This window comes from Aythya fuligula, chromosome 5 (genome assembly GCF_009819795.1).
Source record: "Aythya fuligula isolate bAytFul2 chromosome 5, bAytFul2.pri, whole genome shotgun sequence".
NCBI classification, from domain to species: Eukaryota; Metazoa; Chordata; class Aves; order Anseriformes; family Anatidae; genus Aythya; species Aythya fuligula.
The window spans coordinates 43,353,736-43,374,292 of NC_045563.1; the positions used below are offsets into that span (position 1 = coordinate 43,353,736).

A 20,557-nucleotide genomic window follows, 5' to 3' on the forward strand; every position below is an offset into this window, starting at 1 on the left:
GAAATCTCATCTGTTTGGAATTGTTCAGTATCTTCTTTATCTTCTCCACAGAAAGACTCTCAGGTTAGAGCATAAAACTGAATGAAAACCAAATTACTGGTAAAAGTAGAATATGAAAAGGACTGAAGAAGTGCTAGGGCCAAAAGAAGTACAGAAGTAAATAGATGTAACATGAATTCTAACGGCTGAGGTCCTCCACAAGATTCTATAGCAATCAAATCTGTAGGTGGCTATATGCATCCTTCAACACCTGATGAGATCTCACACTACAGGATTATGCAGTCTATACAGGCTCTGCAGGAAATGTCTACAGTTAATACTACAAAACGGAGACATTACATTATGGTACATTACTGAAATTTCAAAAAATAAATGTATCCCTGGTATGTAGAGAGAAAAACAAAATATACAAGCAAAATACTACACTGTTTTAGCATTCAAATAAAACATCCACTGACAATTATTACCTTCATGAGAAATTTCTTTCCATGGATTAGGTGGATACATGAAAGCAGCATTCTGGATTTGGTCATGTATGTCCTCATCTTCATTGAATGGGAAGGTACCACTAAGGCTTACGTAAATAATAACACCCACAGACCACATATCCAGAGATCTGTTATAGCCTTTGTTTCTCAGCACTTCTGGAGCAAGGTAGGCTGGTGTTCCTACAACTGAACGCCTAAAGGATTTCTCCCCAATGATTCGAGCAAAGCCAAAATCACAAAGTTTTACCTGTTTAAAGAAAATTGCTAGAGTAAATAAGGGTTTGTTTTTATTATCAAATACATAGTTGATGTACTATTATCATGGTATAGTTGTAAAATGCATCTCTATTGCATTTTATTTATATATCCTTGCATCTCAAGGATACTTTTTTTTTAAACTTCTCTTTGAGAGGAATCCCGTTATTCCACCACAGTATTAGACTAGATTACCAAGCCATTGTATTCCTTCATGCTGTAAATAAACTGTAGTGAAAGTAATAACACAGAACTGCTTTGAATGAAAGAATTTATATTTTTGAAGGGCCTAACAGCTTAGGTTTCTGGTGAAAGTAGTAATACAAAATAATATCTATTCATTCATAGCATAAAAACACAGCAAGAAGAAAAATGGTTTTACCTGTGACTTTTTCCTGAATCAATAGTTGTCAAAAGTTAGTTCTTGATCTACCACTTTCAGTTTGTTGGGGACCTAGTTATACCCTACCTCTCAGCAAATTTCCTTGTTGGATTTCTTCACTGGGTCAGATTTTGCTGCTTTAAAATTGTTACTTACAGTCTCAATATTGTCCCTTCCTTTCAAATTATTAATATTATTTACAAAATTACAGGGAAATTAGAAAATATGTTCTTTTGACTGTAAGCAGTTGGAAGAGCTTACATATGAATTCTGCAGATTAAAGGCAACAGGAACTGACTGATGTATATACCTCTTAATGAGAAGTACAATAAGTCAGAAAGTATATTTACACCATCTGCAAGCTACCTGGCATTTAAATTCATAACATTAAAGAAGAAGCTGTTGTTCTTCGTGAACCATTCCTTAATTAAAAAAAAAAAAAAAAAAAAAAAAAAAAAAAAAGTCTTTACTGTTTCTGCTTTCAAATTGTCATTTATCTGGACCAGATTAACCAACTAAGTAATTTGTGCTGTAATGGTGAGCAAATTAGAAACAAGTGCGCAAGTTGCCCTATCATACTTGAAAATCTTGTTGAATATTTTAGGTAAATGACAAAAAACAAGGATTTTTAAAAATACCCTTTTTTGGATACTCATATCTACAATTTTATGTAGTTCCTGGAACTGATACAGGCAGGTCAATAACCACTTGTTTGTTCATAAAATAATCATTGCTAGCACTTCCTAATGTGAACAATCTGTCTTAACACAGGGCATTTCCTACTTGCCTGTGGAAAAGGATCAGCTGATGCCAATAATACATTTTCTGGTTTGAGGTCACAATGAACGATATTTTTGAAATGAAGATGTCTTAAAGCAACAAGGATCTGTCAAGAAAAAAAAAATCAGAAAGAATTTCAGTTTTAAATGTTGTATATTTATTTGGCTTTACATTGTTCTGACAGTAACAGTGACTAGAGAATTGAGGAATGGTGCAAAAAGAAACAATCCAACAAGACTGTACCTTTTAAAACAATGTCCACAATGTAAGAAGCAAAAATGTCAGCTATTATTTGTTGCACCTCAAGTTTTCTTAATGTTTCACTGTACAGAATACAATTGTTCCTTCTCCAAAGACCTCATATTGAAAACATTTTTAGAAAATGCATTCTAAATATTTGTTTAATCTATTGTGAAATCTTTAACACAGAAACATTTGCAAAGTGACCTTCCAGATCTAAATTATTCACTCAAAAATTTTCACAGAAATATTCTGTGATCCAATTTAAGCATATCTTTGAGGTGATAAAGCATAAAGAGTCTTGCATGTATTTTTATGCCATTACATACATAAGAACATACAAACTGAGTATAACAGCTATACCTCCTGTCCCTATGCAAAGAGAGTACATGTATAACAGATCCTGTTCCTGTGGCTTTAACTCATTCTTTGTGTCTTGTCAGAGGCTGATACTGACTTTCCTACTGTATTAGAGCAGGTAATGGCTAGAGGCTAAAGATAAGGTAAGAAACCAAATTCTAAAGCTGATGGCAGTTTTGCCCATGAAAGCCTGAAAGCTAGAGAACCTACTATGTTCCTCTAATAAACTTCCACTGTAACAGTGGAGTTTCTTTTTCTTGCCTTAACACAAAAAACAGGCTGCTGCTATAACTCCGAGGTGGCTCACTACTCAATTGTGTATCTAAATTTAAACCAGTATGATGGCAGCCAAAGAAACAGTATGATAATATGACAACAGGAAGAACAAAACCACCACCACCAAAAAAAAACAAAACAAAAAAACCCCAGATCATATCGTTAACAGAAGTCATACAGGAAACCAGATTCTTTTAATCAGATCCAATCTCGGCATAGAAAAGAGGCACATAAGTGCATATCATGAACTGTAATGGGTACTGGGAAATTCAGAAGGCTCACATTTCCTTCTGCAGGTTTGCTAAATTTCCTTCTTTGACGTTTTGCTATCTGTGTTTTGCAACCCCTTCTTGTGCTTAATCCTTCAAGCATAAGAGAACCTGTAACTTGATGGCTTTCCATCCAGCAGCCAGGCAACTGCACGTTTATCTATTTCTAGGTCCTCTTAATGGTTTACTACAGATCACATAATGTACACAAAGATGTCTGTACCATCTCTGATAATATAATCCAAGCTTTCATAAATCAAAGAGGTAAATTATGTCAAAAGCAAAACATAAGAAACAGTGGTAACAATTGACCTCAAATCTCTTTCTAGGTTTATAATCAATTTCTTACCTGAGTAATTAAAAACTTTGTTATTCTCTCCGGCAATCTGCCATTTTCACTTGATAAGATCATCTCCAGCATATCTCCATGGAGTTTTTCCATAACAACAAACACTCTTTCTGGTGTCTCAAACATGCACTCCAAATTTACAACCCCAGGATGATGAAGATTCTATTAAGGGTAAATACAGCACTTGAACAACATAGATTTCCCAACTTGATTAGAAGGTTTTCTCATTACACAGCCAATCTTCAGACCCTCCTAAACCAGACAACATTTCAGTTTTTCATAACATAAACCACATGCTTCATTTTTAAGCAGCAGGCACGAAATTTCTAGGGATGGTATAAGAGAAGGGATGCACTTAAAATCACTTTAACAAACATACATTATTGTGCTTGGTGCTTTAAACTGCAGAGATAATTCCTAACATAACATTCCCAACACGTTTGGTTTTGAATATTTATGCAGATTAGGCAGTAAAAATACTAATATTTTCTGCAAAAACAGTAGTGATTACCAACTGGAATAATTATATTATCTGGTATTTATAGTAATGTATAGAGTGACTACAGTGAAAATAATAGAAAAATACCTGTAAAATTGCAACCTCATTACGAAGTTGACTTTCCTGTTTGGTTGGAAACCTTAGTTTGTCAATTATTTTAATGGCAACATCTCTTCCTGTTTTGCGATGTTTTCCTGCATTAAAAACAAACAAACAGATCAAAACAAAAACAGAAGGCGTCCATCAATTAATGCGATTAATTCTGAAAAATGTTCCACTTTCACTTGATGGTACCAATGATCACAGCTAAATATCAATTATCACAGAATCACAGAATTTCTAGGTTGGAAGAGACCTCAAGATCATCCAGTCCAACCTCTGACCTAACGCTAACAGTCCCCACTAAACCATATCCCTAAGCTCTACATCTAAACGTCTTTTAAAGACTTCCAGGGATGGTGACTCCACCACTTCCCTGGGCAGCCTGTTCCAATGTCTAACAACCCTTTCGGTAAAGAAGTTCTTCCTAACATCCAACCTTTATGTACAACTATGTCCAAGTAAGTAAATCCCAGTGAAGGTATGCAGTAACTTAAATAAAAGTTTTCTGTTATTTCCCTTTTTTCTTCCCTTTGACTAGTGAATTTTTCTCTTTGTCACCTGACAAAGCTGTTGTAACACCTAAGAAACACATAAGCACATAAGAAAGTCAGCTCTGCCTTTCAACAATATAAATGTAAAGTTATCCTTCTCATATACTTTTTCTTTTTCATATACTTTTACTAAATTCTCTGCAACTGGCAGGTTACAGGCTTAATCCTTCCAGACTAGCAAATAACGAAATAGTTGATCTCCTTCAAGCATGTGAGTGTACATCTCAGGCTTATCAGGCGCCCGTAGAAATTCTTCGGAAAAGAGAAAAAAAGAGAGGAAAAAAAGATAAAAGATAATAATAAAAAAAGAAACAATTCAAACAAACTGGTAAAAAGAAAGAAAAAAAAAAACACAAAATCATGCCAAGAAAAATAGTAGCAAGAAATAATGTTTTCCTTCTTTTGTTATAGTTCTTTAAGAGAACAGGTTTCTGCGCTTCAGGGTTTGTACTACCAGAGCTCTTAATATACACTGATCCTCTACTGGCAGAAAACTTCAAAAAAAAAAAAAAAAAGACTGTCAACAATAAATGGTGTTTAATGAACACTACTTAAACACCTGTTAGCTAATTTCTGTTAGAAAGCATTTCAGAGTCCAAATACTTTCATAATTCCAGATTTTTTCTTCCTTTAGCATAACTGTACAACACACCAACACCGTACCTCCATAAACAATTCCAAACTGTCCTGATCCCAACACCTCATCTGGGAAGATTTGGTATACAGTACTGATATCCTGTTCATATAAACATAAGAAACATTAAGCATTGAGATATGGAAACAAAATTTGTATTTGATCTGCTTTTTCTAATGGGAAGCAGCATGCATTTACTACAGTACATTTCAAAACATATTATCTGCTAGAAACATTCACATGAGTTTTCTTAAAAGCAGCAATAACTGCAATTGTAATATCTTCTTTGTACGACAAAGAAGATATTACAATTTTGCGTCATCTCAGCAATGACACAAAAGGTATATTTCTCAAGGCTTGTGATAAGCCTTACTAAATTCAACAGACAGAACTTCCATGAACTAATAACATCTAGTGCTCACTTCTCCTTTAGCTAATTAACATCTTGCAAGGATAAGTAGTTAAATTCTATGTTAAGCTAAACCACACGTATGCAATTCTTGTGTCTCAAGGAAAAGGTGCCACAAAGATGACTTTTCTCAAAAGTTAACAAAGCTAATTGTTTGTTAATTTCTACAGGATAGGTGAAAAAACAGCTGATGGAAACTCCTCTCTAACATACCTCTTTGCAAAACAGATCAATGACTTCACAAGCTTAATCATACCATGTCTAGCACAAGCATTCAGAGAACACTCACCACATTTTCTTGAACTTGGCAGTTTGACACAGAAATACTGATGGAAATATCCCCTGGGGAAGAAAGTAAAATATACTTTAGATTGCTGTGCTTTTAGTTGAAACATGTAATAATAGGAAATGACATTTACATTACATCAATATCTTCTGACAGCTGTAGAAATTGGACCAATTAGGTCAGCTTGTTCATCTACCAGCTAATATAAAATTACACCAACCCACAAATATGTGACTCGAACAGCAGACTTTTGTAGTATATCGTAACGAACAGGATTATACATTTCATTACCCTTTTTTTTTTTTTAATACTAGAATCTCATATTTCGCACTGATTAGCTTACTACTTACTACATTATTCTGTTCTATTTTGGGGCTTTATACCTTATGCAAGTAACACAACAGCAACTAGTGTAAATTGCTTTTATTTAGTGCATTTCAAAGTAATCTTTTATTTCTAGTGTCACCTACAATGTACTTGATGCTATTCAGACTAAGGCCTATACTTAATTGTATTGGTATGTGTACTGTTAAAAGTAATAGACATTTCAACTGGCATAAGAGACATTAAAACAAGTAATGGAAGTAAAAATTTGCACATGTGCTTTAACACAACAAATATCAGATCCAACTTCTAAACATTCAAAGCTTAGGATGTTACCAGAACTTTTTTGAATGGCAAACCCACTGAGAAGCTCAATAAAACTGGAGAATATTTTTACTGCTACTGTACTAAACAAAGACGCCATTTTGGGGAGGGGTTCTTTGGAGCACTGATGCGTCTATCTCCTGTCTCTGCCTAGAATCCCATTCAAGCTGACTTTTCATTTTTTTTGGTCCATACCAAGATTTCAGTGTCTTTGAAACCAGTGTCCTCTTCTATAAAGCCTGTATTACACATAGAAGAAACTTACTAGTACCGATCAGTATCTTTTATGAGTAACTTCTGCTCCTTGTTATTTATCCCCTTGTCATCTCCTTAGGAATATATTGGTTTTGGAAGGGGAAATTTTGGTTTCATGGAGTCTTTTTATTGTTGTTGATTTGTCTTCAAATGTATGTGATACTTTGTACTTACATGAAAAATAACATGGACATGCCCCCCTAAAGGAAACTTGCAAGAAAGCTGGAGAGGGACTCTTTATCAGGGGTTGTAGTGACAGGGTAAGGGGTTATCTTTAAACTAAAATAGGGTAGGTTTAGATTAGATGTAAGGAAGAAATTCTTTACTATGAGGGTGGTGAGGCACTGGAACAGGTTGCCCGATCCCTGGAATTTTTGAAGACCAGGTAGGATGGAGCTTTGAGCAACCTGGTCTAGGGTCAGGTGACCCTGCCCATAGCAGGGGGCCTGGAACTGGTCTTTAAGGTCCCTTCCAACTCAAACCATTCTATGATTCTATGTGTGTTACTCAGAGCAGAAGACAGAACATTGCTACCATTCTTAGTCCCCATGAAAGCTTGTTCTAAAGGTCTCAGGTGACCTTAATTTTTGCACAGAAAAAAAAAAAAAAAGCAGGGAGGGATAACTGCTAACTCAGAAAGAAAATTTTCAAGCTTCCCAAGAGGCAGAGACAGCTGTCAGTCCCAGTCCAGCATTTTAGGTGATTTGTTTAGCTGCACTGGACTCAAACCAGGGGTACACAGCAACTAACCTGACTGAAATGACATCCAGAATTTGACGCTATTTTATGCAGGAACCTAGTCAAGAAAGCATAGGACAGAAATGATGTGAGCTGCTGTGCCTGGAGACAGGTACAATTTGTTGTATTACTGTGTTTCTGAAGGGCTTGTTGTCTTGTTAGTATTTCACGCTGCATTAACAGCATCCAGATGTCAAGTGCTAAAGCAAGTGTATATATACTGTAACAAAAGGTCTAAACCAGCTTGTGTAGACGTATCCAAATTTGCTTTACACTGAGTAGGCTCAGTACAATTAGCAAATCAACCACAGCAGCACATACCTGGTATTGGTGAATTATTTGGTCTGTGCTGCTTTGTTATCTTGTTTGGTTTACATAATCAGTCATCTTCGGTACAGAGTTACCCAAAGGTATGTAAATTGGAGACAAAGATATATTCAGTTCTTTTGGTCCTGGGTTGTTATCCATGCCTTGTTGTGCTTAGAACAGCTGTTCTTCACACAAATTCATTTCATCTCAGCATGGACAATGTTTGTGGCAGTTGTACAGATAAATGTAATGGAAAAGAGGATAACATCTATGCTGCAGTGACCTAAAGAGTGAATTGCTGCTTCTGCAGATAGCTAGAAACATAAATTACAGTCATGATGGGAAACATCTATCCGTTCCTAACTGGAGCTCAGAAAACTTCACACCTCTGCACAAAGAAGCTATCATTCATGTCAGCAACACAAATATGGATGAGACGCCATAGAAATAGAACAACTATTTGCTCACTAGCAAATCTGCACATTGTATGTTAACACAGATGACCTAGTATTACCTGGAAACACATGGATGAGAAATTGTAGCTTTTAAAATAATACACAGACAGCTGATGAGCTGATGAGCTGTGCAATATTTCTGTACAGAAGATTGAGCAATGTAATTTGTTATATGACTGTATTTATCTGAAACAGAGAAAATAAATAAACTTACTGTGTAGGTTGGGTCCCGACCCAGCAGATGCCCCTTTAGGGATGACAGGCATCAGGGCATGCTGTATTGCCATCTCCCACATTCTTGCCACATCTAAGCCAATACCACTGGTGAGAACACTGTTATTCAGTGGAACACTTGAGAGGTTTTCTATGTTTTCTCCAACATAATAGACTATATTTGCTGTGCTTATTTCAAAACAATGAGGATTGGCTCCTTGAGGCAGTAAAGTGAAAGTTTTTGCAGGTTCCAGTGAGAAAATTTCAGACAATGGAATTTCCTAAAATGAAAAAATATATATGTATATTTATTTTCTGTGTAAAGATCATCAACACATAAAACTAAAAAATGACTAATTTATGATATTAGCTATTACTTCTAACCACATGCTTCTTGTGCAAACAAAAAGGCTCTTGTAACCTGAAACTCTTTGAAACAGAGGCCTGTTGCTGGCAAAACACCAAACATTTCTTTCCAAGACCAAACATAACTTCAATTATTTAAACTTCGCAAAGACAGGAGTGAGGTGCCATCAGAAAAGACCACCAATAGAACTCCACTAGAAAATTGAACCCTGCTTCTTTCTTTATAAAATATAAAATATTTTAATATCATAAATTTCTAAATAAATTTTTATTTGCAAATAAATCTATTAAGAAAAGCAGAATAAATCTATTCTAACATTAAGACTGCAAATCCACCTTTCACATAGGCATTAACTTAATTGTTTCATCTTGAATAAGACTTAAGGACCTATTTTACTAACATATTTCTCTGAGAGGAAGCCACATGAAAGAAATATTTTGCATTATCAAAAACTACTGCAGTAGCACCTAAGGAGTTTAACTGCCTCAGGTAAAAGTACATGAGCATTAAAATAATCTTTTACAATTTGAATCACAACATTATGCCCAAAGGGCTGAATTAAAATAGTATGTACTACACCTAATTGTTTGGAAAGAATTTCTATAATGAATGACAGAATATCAGATGAGTTTCTTGGCAGAATTTGTCGCTGGCACTGAATTGTCCCTGTATAAAAACCTTACATTTCCATAGCATGTGTTTTATCCGTCATTGTTAGCTGACACCTTTTTGATCTGAGACTTGTTTGTGAAATGCAAAATAGATGTAAGTAATGAAAACAAACATAGTTCGAAGTTATACTGCTAATGTACTTTTAGTATTTATTAATTCAGCAATTCACTCTAATCATTAAACATTAGAAAAGTAGATTGAAAACCATGCCTTACCTTGTAATATTTGCTTCCAGTATCATTTTGAAAAAGTGTAATGCATTTGCTATCCAGTCTCCAGTAGTGCCGCTTCCTCTGCAATGAAAAACAGGGGGAAAATCTTTCTAAAAGTTTTCAAGAAAATTAAAGAAATGCTAATTTCTCAAAAGAATCACTTCCAAAACATTTCATTTATGTCTGAAGGGATGAATTGTAAAGGATAAAGTTTCCTGATTTTTATGATGACTTTAGACTTAAGATTTATAGGTACACCTTTTGTTGTTTTAATAATAATGTAGCTATGTTCAAGTCATCCAAGTTTTGAAAACTTAACATGTCACTTTAATGTCTGGGTTACACTACACACAATTTGCTACAGGTGTGTTTCTAAAATAATTCAACTTTTTTTTTTTATCAGTCATAACACTCTGTCTCACCTTAGAAGGCTACATATTAACACTTTGACTCTTGTTTTAGCATAAAATAACTGTTTTTTAATGATATGTTTATTTTACAAAAGCCTAATTTCACATAACAGTAAGATATCTAGGAGACTGCAGTTGGAAGATAAAGATACTTTCCAGAACCTCTACGGTGTTAAGATCTTGTTCTTTCTTCAGAATGTCTTTATATATGGCCTACATTAATGCAACTGACAGATGCAGATACTTTTTTGTGTTTTAACTGTCTCCTGGTACGATAAAGTGACTGCTTCTTACAAGCATTGCCAGTCCTCAATTATGGGAATTAGGACTTCAGGAATCACAAATACTGTAACAATGCCTTATGTGAGTGACTTTAAATTATCAAAGTATTGTTAGGATCTGATTGAGTACTATCATATAGTATGTAGTGTAAGACAGGCCTTCCTTAACATTTCTTACCAGTGTATCTTTGCTTGTATAGTGAACCATCCAACCCTCCTTCATTACTGTGCTACTTCTCCTTTTTGTGTGCTTCACAGATTGTACCACTCGCATTAATGGAATGTTGTTGCTGGTTGAAGGGCTTAAGAATAAATCAATAAAGGCTTTTTAAAAAGAAGACAATTTTAGACAAAGAGAGAAAAAAATTGTCCAATTCAGAATGAATATATATATATATGATAACCACATTTACCATTATAGTCACTAACAGACATGACAAATTTTTTTGTCATTCCACTATCTCAAGACTACAAAGAAAAAAAACTTGTAATGCCACAATACAAGAAGGCTTACACACACAACACACATAAAATATTCTGAAAGATGAGCTAAGATGATGGGCAAATGACTAGGGCCTCAACTAGGGTGTGGGAGACATAGCTCAAGTCTGTGCTATGCATGATTCAGACCTGCACTTGATCTTGAATATATCATAACCTAAGTAAACATTGTCCATCAGATTACCACCCTGTGATCTTTCTTGGGTTCAAACACAGTGGACTTATGACAGTTTAGAGTAGAAAATGTGTCAGCTGACTAGCTGTGTATACACTGGCAGGGCATAGTAGAGACTCTGGTGGAACCTCTCAGAGAAAGAGGTTTAAGACAACAATGTTGTTGTTGAGGATTAAAGCAAAGTCCCACTGCCCTGCACTTGGGTATGCACCCTGAAAACTTCCAGTGCTCAGCACAGTAACTCAGGAAGGCATGGGAACTTGACAGTATGCCTGATAGTAAAAGCAGATAAATAGTGGAATATCTAGTTGGAGAGGTTTAAGCAGTAGCCAAGCCCATCTTCCCACTTTTCTTGATGTTGGAGTTAACCATTCCAAGAGCAAAATGGATCATCTGCTTCAATCATCTGCTTTAATCCTAAACTTAAATGCTTAGTCATTTCCAGCAGAAATTCAAACTGAGATGCTGCATCCTACATGAAAGCAGAGCACTGAGAGCACATGCAGGCCCTGCTGGCAGAGCCACTGGTGCAACAATTCCAGCAAAAAAAGGGCAGAAACCCCCCAGGAAAAGAATATCTTAGGCTTCCACAACTCATCTGATTGTGAATATTTGCAGATTGACCCCCTTCACTGTAATGAATCCTGGAAATATGAAGCATTTTATGAATCATCAGTTTCCAATCAAAATGCAAAGTGTCCTGTCTTAAAGTTTCATTAAGACTCTAATTAACATACCTTTTTGCCTAAAAATGATCAAATGAAATGCAGTCCCTGTATAACTATTCTTGTCTCTACTCTTGTCTACTTTTTGGCTTTTACAGATCCCTTAAAAATAATCCATGGACATGGAGACTACCCTTACAAATAATTTTTGGAAAGTATTACTGGAAGTACAGGGATGCCCCTCAAGTAAGGAAAACAATGTACCTTGGTCATCAATTTTTTAATTATTTATAATTCAGTATCTATATTTCAGAGAACCTTCAATGTTGTCCATTTAATATAACTTAGACAATTCAAAATTATCTGTAACACTGACTTCAAGAAATAAGCATAGACATATTCAGGTGATTCAATTTGTCTATATACATAGTATCTATGCAGATGAATATGACAGTAGGAATAACAGTTCAATGCTGTTGATAAGGGCTTTAAACTAAATGAGTTTAGCTACGTTAAGTTAAACTTAAGTTCCAGCTTTCCAAACTTTCCTTCTTTCTAAAGATACCTAAAAATGCAAACAATATACTTAGAGTCAATTATAACAGTCACTTATACAAGGTTATTAATTATTTTATTTTATTTAAGTGACCAAGTATTGCACTTCTAGTTGGGGAAAATAAAAACATTTTATTTTTTTCTCTATTGCTCATGTACAAATAAAGTTTCACAACTTAATTTTCACAAGAGAAACAAACACTTGTGTATCACAGAATCATCTAGGTTGGAAGAGACCTCCAAGATCATGACCTCTGACCTAACACTAATAAGTCTTCCCATAAACCATATCACTAAGCTCTAAATCTAACATCTTTTCAGTTACTACTTCAACTCAACAATAATGTTTAAGTTCTTTTTAAAATCCTAACGCATATATTCAGAAAAGTAATGTCATTGTAATTTCAGATCCATCACATATCACTAGCTCTGTCATTGTTGAAGGAGGAAGAACAGGGTCCATTTAGATTTCCCTTTGAGTCCTAGACTCAAATACATATATTAATCCTATAGTCCTATATAGTCCTAGACTCAAATATATATTTATTTATAAATAAATACAGAAGAAGATGGAAGGTTCACCTGATCATCCTGCTAGACTCATCATGATCTGGATCAGGATCCTGCATTTCTCCATTGTCACTATGGCATCCTGTCATTGATATCTCAGAATCATGAGCCATAGATTCTTCCATGTCATCTATAAAACTGCTGTTTCTTTCACTGTCATTGTCGTCACTCCCTTCTTCCATGACCACGTCAGACTCAGCCCCAGGACTAAGGAGATCTGGAATATTATATCTGAAATTAATATCTAAAAACATACAATATTCCAACTGCAACAATCTAACACTTCTCAAGCTTCCAGAAAAATCAGGTTCTCTTCGGAACTCCATTGCCTGGGCCTCTCTCTACTCAGTGTGTACTGGCAAAGCATGGTCTTTAACCAGCAGTTTAGAAAATCGCTGCAGAAAAATGGAAACACATCAAACTGGAGTATTTTCAGAAATACAACTTTTTGTTAAAAACATAAAAAAGTTAAAAAGTCAAAATCATCAGTCCTGTCAGACAGGAAACAAAGCATTATTTTTTCTGGGATGCTTACAGTGTTTCAGGACCCACTCAGTTCAAAGTAAGATGAAATCACATGGAAAACACGAAATGTTTTCACTGACAAACCTTCACCTAATTCTGTGGAGGAAGGTTTCTTGATAGACCATATTGAGGATGCCCCAAAAGAAAAAGAACAGTGAAATGGTTAGCAGAAAAATGTTTTGAACTGATGGTATTTCACTAGAATTGGAAGTGCATGACTAAAACATTTTAGTCTGAACATGTTTAGATATAAGTTACTAATGTGTGACTAAGACACATTAGACTTCATTTCTAGCTGAAACAGTCATCCAGTCATGAATGACACTTTACAGTTCTGGGCTCTCTTTTTGCTAATCCTACAGCATGGTTTTTATCTCTACTTTTAATAAACCCACAGTCAGTTAAAAATAACCTCCCACATTTAGTGTTTAATGTTAATTAATGAGACCATACTTGGAATTTTATTGCTTCAGCTCTTCCTTCACTTACTATTTTGGGGAAGATGCATCACACAGCAGATGGACAGAGTGACAGTTACTTTATTTTATTTATTAAGATGGAAATTAATGTGAACCAAATTTCTGAAAAAATAGAAATGAGATACCAGGATGAAATTGCCTCTAACAATCCTGATGACCCCATATCAGTCATTTATACACACAATTACAAGTTACACTATAGCACCATGGATACCATATTAGATACATCATTTGATTAGGAAAAGCCAAATTATATAAATTTTTAGATGTAGAGTTCCAAGGGCCTAAGTACTAATTCTGCAGAACTGCACAAAAGAAAGCTTAACACTTTCTAAAATACTGCTTGGAGTAAGTGTTCTCACCCCAAGTGGCTTTGAACAAGCTTTCCTTACTCAGCTCTTCCTCAAAGAAACCACTACTTTTCATCAGACCGTCATCAGATTCATAGGTAGGAGACAAGAAAACAAAAGCAGCATGTTACTTGTGGGGCAGACAGGGAGAGGGTAAAGAGGGTGTGTTGGAGGGATAAAGTACAGCTGCCTGAGATGAAAGGTAGGCAGCTTTTTTCTGTTTCACTAAGGACTGAAACAGAAACAAATGTAAATTTTGTTCATTTAGTTTGGCTGTCCAGAAATAAGTCTTGCCTTTCCATCTTAACACTGTTGATCAATCCTGTTTTGCACTGCTCTCAGACTGCACCTCAAATGTATGCAGTAGAAATTTTATCATTTATAAACAGACTTAGTGACTTTCTTTGACTGAAAATCTCTGTGCATACAATTATTTGCAAAGTCAAAAAATAGAGATTGGGTTGGAAAATGTATTAAAATGATTTTTTTAACCTTCTTAAGATTTCTATGGTCCATACTGTCATCAATGAATTTAACATATCTTGGTATATTTTTAGTTCTTGGATTTGAAAGTCAGTCTACATCCTTCCATAAACTTGCACTTGCACTCCTGAAGAAACAGTTACGTATGGACAGATATAAATGGCGTAAAACATGCTGTATGAGTGCCATACCAACCTTTCAGAAAATTACGCACCTTATCATGTTTCAAGTTGGGATACTTGGCATCTAAAATGTTTTTGCCTATGCTAATTGTCATTAAACAGAAAAACTTTGTAATAATATTGTCACGCACTACAAAAAAAACATTAATTATCACTCCTAATTTTGTAAATTCTTTATATATTTTCAATAAAATAGATAACTGATTTAAAGTTTGAAAAATTATATCTAATAAAGCAATATTTCATTAACCTTAGAAGCAGTTTAGGCTGACAATATGTGGTAATATGAATTAGACACTGAACAGTTTACCACACTTCTAATTCCCTTATCACATAGAAAAGTGACATTTCCAAGGCAATCAACAGCTCACCTACAACCACCTTTTTTTTTCTCCAGTACCGTCTGTCTAACCTAGCCATACATTCCTATACTTGACACAAAACTGACAGCACATGTATTGGAAATTCAGCAGATAATCAAGTTTTCATTTCTAGCAACTGATAAAGGCTTTACCCCAACAGCAAGCAGTGGATTTTTATCATGGAGGGCCTTCCCAGTTCCTCCAAGTATGCATTTCCTTCTCAGGAACATTATCCTAAAACAAACATTTTTTCCCTTCCCAGATTAAAAAAAAAACAATGTGTTTGTATCTGCCAGGTAAATGCCAATGTCTAATGCACATTCCTTTTTTTTTGGTTTACTTTGGCATTCTGCAGGCCATGATCACCCAGACATTTTGCTGCTGAAGCCACCTCTGTGGCACAGCTGAACCTGCCTTTCAGTGCTATATATTTTGAAGATACATGCTCCAAGTTGATGATGTATGAAACATTAATAGGGTTCCTCTCATACTTCATCTTCAATATACAATAGAAATGTCGCAGAGGAAAGGCCACTCCCAAGCAATGGAAAAACATGTCTTTGTACACGTCAGTTTTACACTTCTCTTTTATTTTGCTGGTGGCTTAAACAATGACAGAAATAATTCTTAAGGTGACTTACCTCCATTAATGGCAACTTCCCCCAGGCAGTTATTTGGCACTTTAGGAGCACAGCGCTTGTGACAGTTGAACCGACAGTCTTGCAAGAAAAAAAAAAAAAAAAAAAAAAAAGAATACAGCAAAATTATTTCTCATTTTCGGTGCCACTATTACAATTTTTTCCTGCTATCCAACCTATAAATGTCAAGCCTTATTATTTCACTAACATAAAGTTAACTTAATGCGTCCAGAGAGCACTAGCCTGGCTGCATGCCATTTGCCAGTGGAACCAACAGCATAAACATGCCAGCAGCTTCCCTGTGGGAAAAGGAAAGCAGCACTCACAGCAATGGGCGGAGGCCTTCACTGCACCAAGTGCATGCTACGCTCATCTCAGGGAGCAAGTTGGAGACCTGTGCACTTGGCTCAAAAGCCAGAGTTGCTTTTCCAATACAAGAAGCAGATCAGGCTACAGCATATCAACTGCAGCTCAGAAGTTTGACTATGTATCAAAGACTGAAGGCTGACAATTGAAGCAGCAGAATCCTAAGCAACAATCATAAGCCAGAAATATTTGTTTGCATTGCAAAGCAAATTCTAAACAGCTTTAAGTGGAGGGTTCCTTTAATACCTCCCTTATTTTCCAGATATTTTAACTTTACTCTACTTTTCTTTTTTCACATCTGTAAATGGCACTTTACTAGATGTCATTTCAACTATTTTCTTTTGGCTTATGGAACACATTTTACTTAAACTAAGAGCTGTAACTTATTAACACAGCTGGAAAAGCAAAGTCAGGAAGGAAGAAATATACTAGGGATGTCTATATCCTTGTAATTATTTAACTTCAGATTGATTCAAAAACCAACTGAGGTACAACAGTGCCAAACTCTTGGCAAATATATGCATTTTTAAATCAGGTTAATATTTGCTTATGTCACTGAGATTCAAAACAAACTGAAACAGGTGATGCCTTTATACAGATTTTGCTTGAGTTAAATCACATCAGAATCACTTAAATGAAATGAATTTAACTTTGAACTTTTGCAGGGTGTTCAAGGAAGCAACACAAACTGTATTGACTCATTTTATGAAAGTTATTGCTTATTTTAATAGAGGGAAGGTGATTTTAAGGATCTGTTGATCAACAATATTTAACACTGTAGTATACAAAATGCTTTGTATTTGCGGGCACTCTCGTTGGTTAAGGTGAGCCAGTAGTCTAGGCTACAATCCAAATGTCCTGATTCACTTTGGCACCTGCTAAGGTATAGCTACATGAGACTCGAGAGCATGTAGGTAAGAATGCATTAAAAAAAATGTTCTTAAGTTCTCATATAAGCTCATCTTGTTTAATTTCCCTTAGAACTCCCTCTAAACTTTGAGTTGCTAAGACTCATGCACATTCTTCAATTCAAGCATAAAATCTTGCAGATTGAAAACAACGAAGATTGAGAATACGGTACTATGTATTAACTATTCAGCTGTCACTGCCTGTGAACACACTCTCACCAAGTGCCAAGACAATCCACACCTGAATGACAAGGATGCGAGCTACCTCAGCTATACCACAGGGTAATAATGAATAGACAATGAATAGGCATGCAGCCAGCTCCTGTAGAACAATTATTGCAATTCTGATCCTAGCTTAATCCAATATAATTGCTCATTTGCCTACACCTAGACAGTTTGGTGAAAAATTCCTGAGTATGGCTATATAGCAACTACTCAAATGCTAACTTACTAATTTTATTATGCTTAGCTTTTATGTTCCTTAAGGGAGTTTACTTACCTTTGCACTGCAAACCCTGTCTAAAAAGCCCTTTGAGAAGCTTCTTACAGTACTGGCAAACTGTTGGCCGTGTGTAAGAGTGAATGACAAAAGTGTGAGGCACTTTAACCTTGGAAAGTAAGATCTTGTCAAGCTGAATAGGTCGTCCAATGTAGGACTGTGAATTTGATCTCTTCTCTCTCCCAGTGAATGATTCTGATGGTGTCTTTTGCTGTGAAATACATAAAAAGGATATTTCAAATAATCATGATTTATTAATTGTTAAAAGAATATCATACTCACATGTGCCTCAAAAATGGTATGTCATCTGTCATAAAAAGCAATGTAATTACTTTTAAACACTAATAGAACATGCAATATACCCCTCTCTTTAAGACTGCTTTTGAAAAATTGGAACGGTATCAAACAATATTTTTGCTAACACTAGTGCCATGCATTTCACAATGTGGATGAAACAGTTCTAATTTATATTTTTAATTTAAAAACAGATTTTGATCAAAATGAAAACAGATTCATTAAAAAATTCTCAGAAAAGCATTTTGTGTTCTGATAAAAGCAAGAGGCATTTCTTTCCCTCTCTTATTTTCTGTTTCATATCAAAGCCAACTTTGAAAGGATGTACTTTTGTACAAACATTAAGAAAATTATTATCTTGATCTATGTGCATGCAGGTTTTTGATAGAAAGCAGGTTAGTATTTTCCATCACCTTTATTTATAATGTTTGTTATCACTAACCTTACCACATTCAAACCATGCACAATAGATCAGAACAGGTATTTAGATGGCACTATATAGATATGTATGAAGGGAGACACATTGTGTCGAAGGAATGGAATCAATGTAATTCCTGAAAGAAATGAGTTATCTTATTTTCTCTGCTAAATTCATTTAGATGTAAATATGGCAATTACCCCAGAAAATAACTGACCCAGAAAACTACTTTCTCCCAAGAATTGTCCTTGAGAAACAGACTACACCCACATGGAAAAGAAAAAAAAAAGTGACAAGATGCAACTTGATCATTTAAAACTTAGTATCTTCTTTCCGCCATATGCAAATAATCTTGTAACTGAAGGGTAGGAAATGAGTCATTCTCTGTTGAGCCTCCACTGTTCAAAGGTTGTATTAGCTGAAGCTAATTGGCCTAACTTGAAAAACTGTTTTTAAAACTAAGAACTATAGGAAAGCTATAGGAAATTCTGCATCTAAAGGGACTGATTGAATATTATTTCCTGGTCACCAACATATAAAAAGACATTTCTTTATGCTTCTGTCTGAGAATCTTGAAGTAAAGAGAAATTTGAAGGTCCTTTTAATGGTAGAAGAACTTAAGGAGCAATTCTAGGCTTGCCTTCATAGTGTATTTGTCATAGAAATAAAGAAAGAAAGAAAGAAGTTTCTTCCTTCAAAAAACTAGACAGAGTTTAAAAGACAATTCTTTTTCTTTTGGCTATGCTTCAGAACTACCTGTCTAGTATATGCAATAGACTTATTGAACATTAGAGCTTCCTTGCTAATTGATAACAATGCCAACATCACATGCTTATTCAGTGTATAAATGCAGGCCTGTCAAGTCAAGGAGAAATATGTAAAATACATTCTATGAGCCACATACATGTGATCACTGTAAACAAGTTAGTTTGCAACAAGTATAAGAAAGCATGTATCTTTTCTTTACTACAAATAAAAATGGAAAAACACAAGTACATGTTTTGATATTAAGTGTTTACTTTCAGAGTTTTAGATCTTTTGCTGTAAAGCAGCTGTGCATATGAAAAAACTAGACTCATTTTAGGATTAAAACTATTTAGTATTGATCAGTGAGTAATATCATTTGCCTAATGCTTTCAAGGCAGATTGCATTAAGTCATATGAAGGCAACGTGAACAGGGCTTTGGGAGGGAGAGGAAGGAGGAGGGAGGAAGAAGCCCAACAGGAAGGAAATGGGCCCACCTGCACAGCACAACCTACAACGCTTGGCTTGTGTAAACCACCTGCAAATGACAGCCCTCAGAATGTGTGGATGGGACAGAGCCCACAAGAAGATCTCCATCCTCTCAATATTTGTATGTAAGGACAAATAGGACAGTTTTGGTACAGACTGATCCCACTTCAGTCTTAGTGCAGTGCCATACCACTGGCAACATAAGCAGCAAGGGAATGGAAGCTGGGGGGCAGTCAACACATGGGACACTCCACACCCCAGGGTGACTGACCAGTTAGGAGGAGAACTGTGTCCTCCAATTTGTCAATGGTGAGCTTCTCCTCCCATTACTTTCCAAAACTCCTGTCAATATGCCTTAATTTTAAGTTACAGCGCTCCCAGCACCAGGCAGACGCCATAAGTTAAAATCCCTGAAAGAACAGAAAACAGGAACTACACCATTTTCACCAAAAAAGCAAGAATCTCTTGAACAGAGCACCTTCTTTTTCAAATGGTGTGCCTGGTTTGTTAGAAAGATAAATTAGTTTTTCCTGGTAGCCAGCCAGACTACTGACTCAGCAACTCTGGAAACTTCCCAGGAAATGATTGCTTAACTGGATTACACCATGGAAACTAACAGCCTGCACTGCTCCAAACACTAGGCAGTCCTTCTAACAATCATCTTAGCAAGGTAATTTTAACAGATCAGAATATTATTTTCAAAGTTACAACAAACACAAAGGAACATATGCAGATATTTAACTCTATGGATGTCCAATCAAGCCACTGAAACTGATCATATCCAGAGACTTACATTTAATTATGCCTTAAATAATGAGAATATCAAATAGAATCCAGTGCTTGCTGATTACTCTGAGGTGAGGGGGGAAGAAGAACCTTTTCAAGAAATAAGAGGTGCCAAGCTGTTCCCCAA

The 20,557-nt window shown here is 35.5% G+C and overlaps 1 protein-coding gene across 2 annotated transcripts in view; it reads right to left on the reverse strand.

Annotated features, from left to right (window-relative positions):
- PRKD1 (protein kinase D1) overlaps positions 1-20,557 on the reverse strand; it is a 123,305-nt gene that overhangs the window by 9,424 nt on the left and 93,324 nt on the right. For both annotated transcript variants that reach the window (XM_032188082.1, XM_032188081.1), the window contains 12 exons: positions 17,699-17,909; positions 15,929-16,006; positions 12,919-13,123; positions 10,619-10,742; positions 9,753-9,830; positions 8,500-8,779; positions 5,884-5,936; positions 5,215-5,287; positions 3,986-4,092; positions 3,400-3,561; positions 1,913-2,011; positions 468-735 (listed from right to left, as the gene is read on the reverse strand). In XM_032188082.1, the coding sequence (XP_032043973.1) occupies positions 468-735; positions 1,913-2,011; positions 3,400-3,561; positions 3,986-4,092; positions 5,215-5,287; positions 5,884-5,936; positions 8,500-8,779; positions 9,753-9,830; positions 10,619-10,742; positions 12,919-13,123; positions 15,929-16,006; positions 17,699-17,909 (1,738 nt within the window). The remainder of the gene's footprint in view (positions 1-467; positions 736-1,912; positions 2,012-3,399; positions 3,562-3,985; positions 4,093-5,214; positions 5,288-5,883; positions 5,937-8,499; positions 8,780-9,752; positions 9,831-10,618; positions 10,743-12,918; positions 13,124-15,928; positions 16,007-17,698; positions 17,910-20,557) is intronic.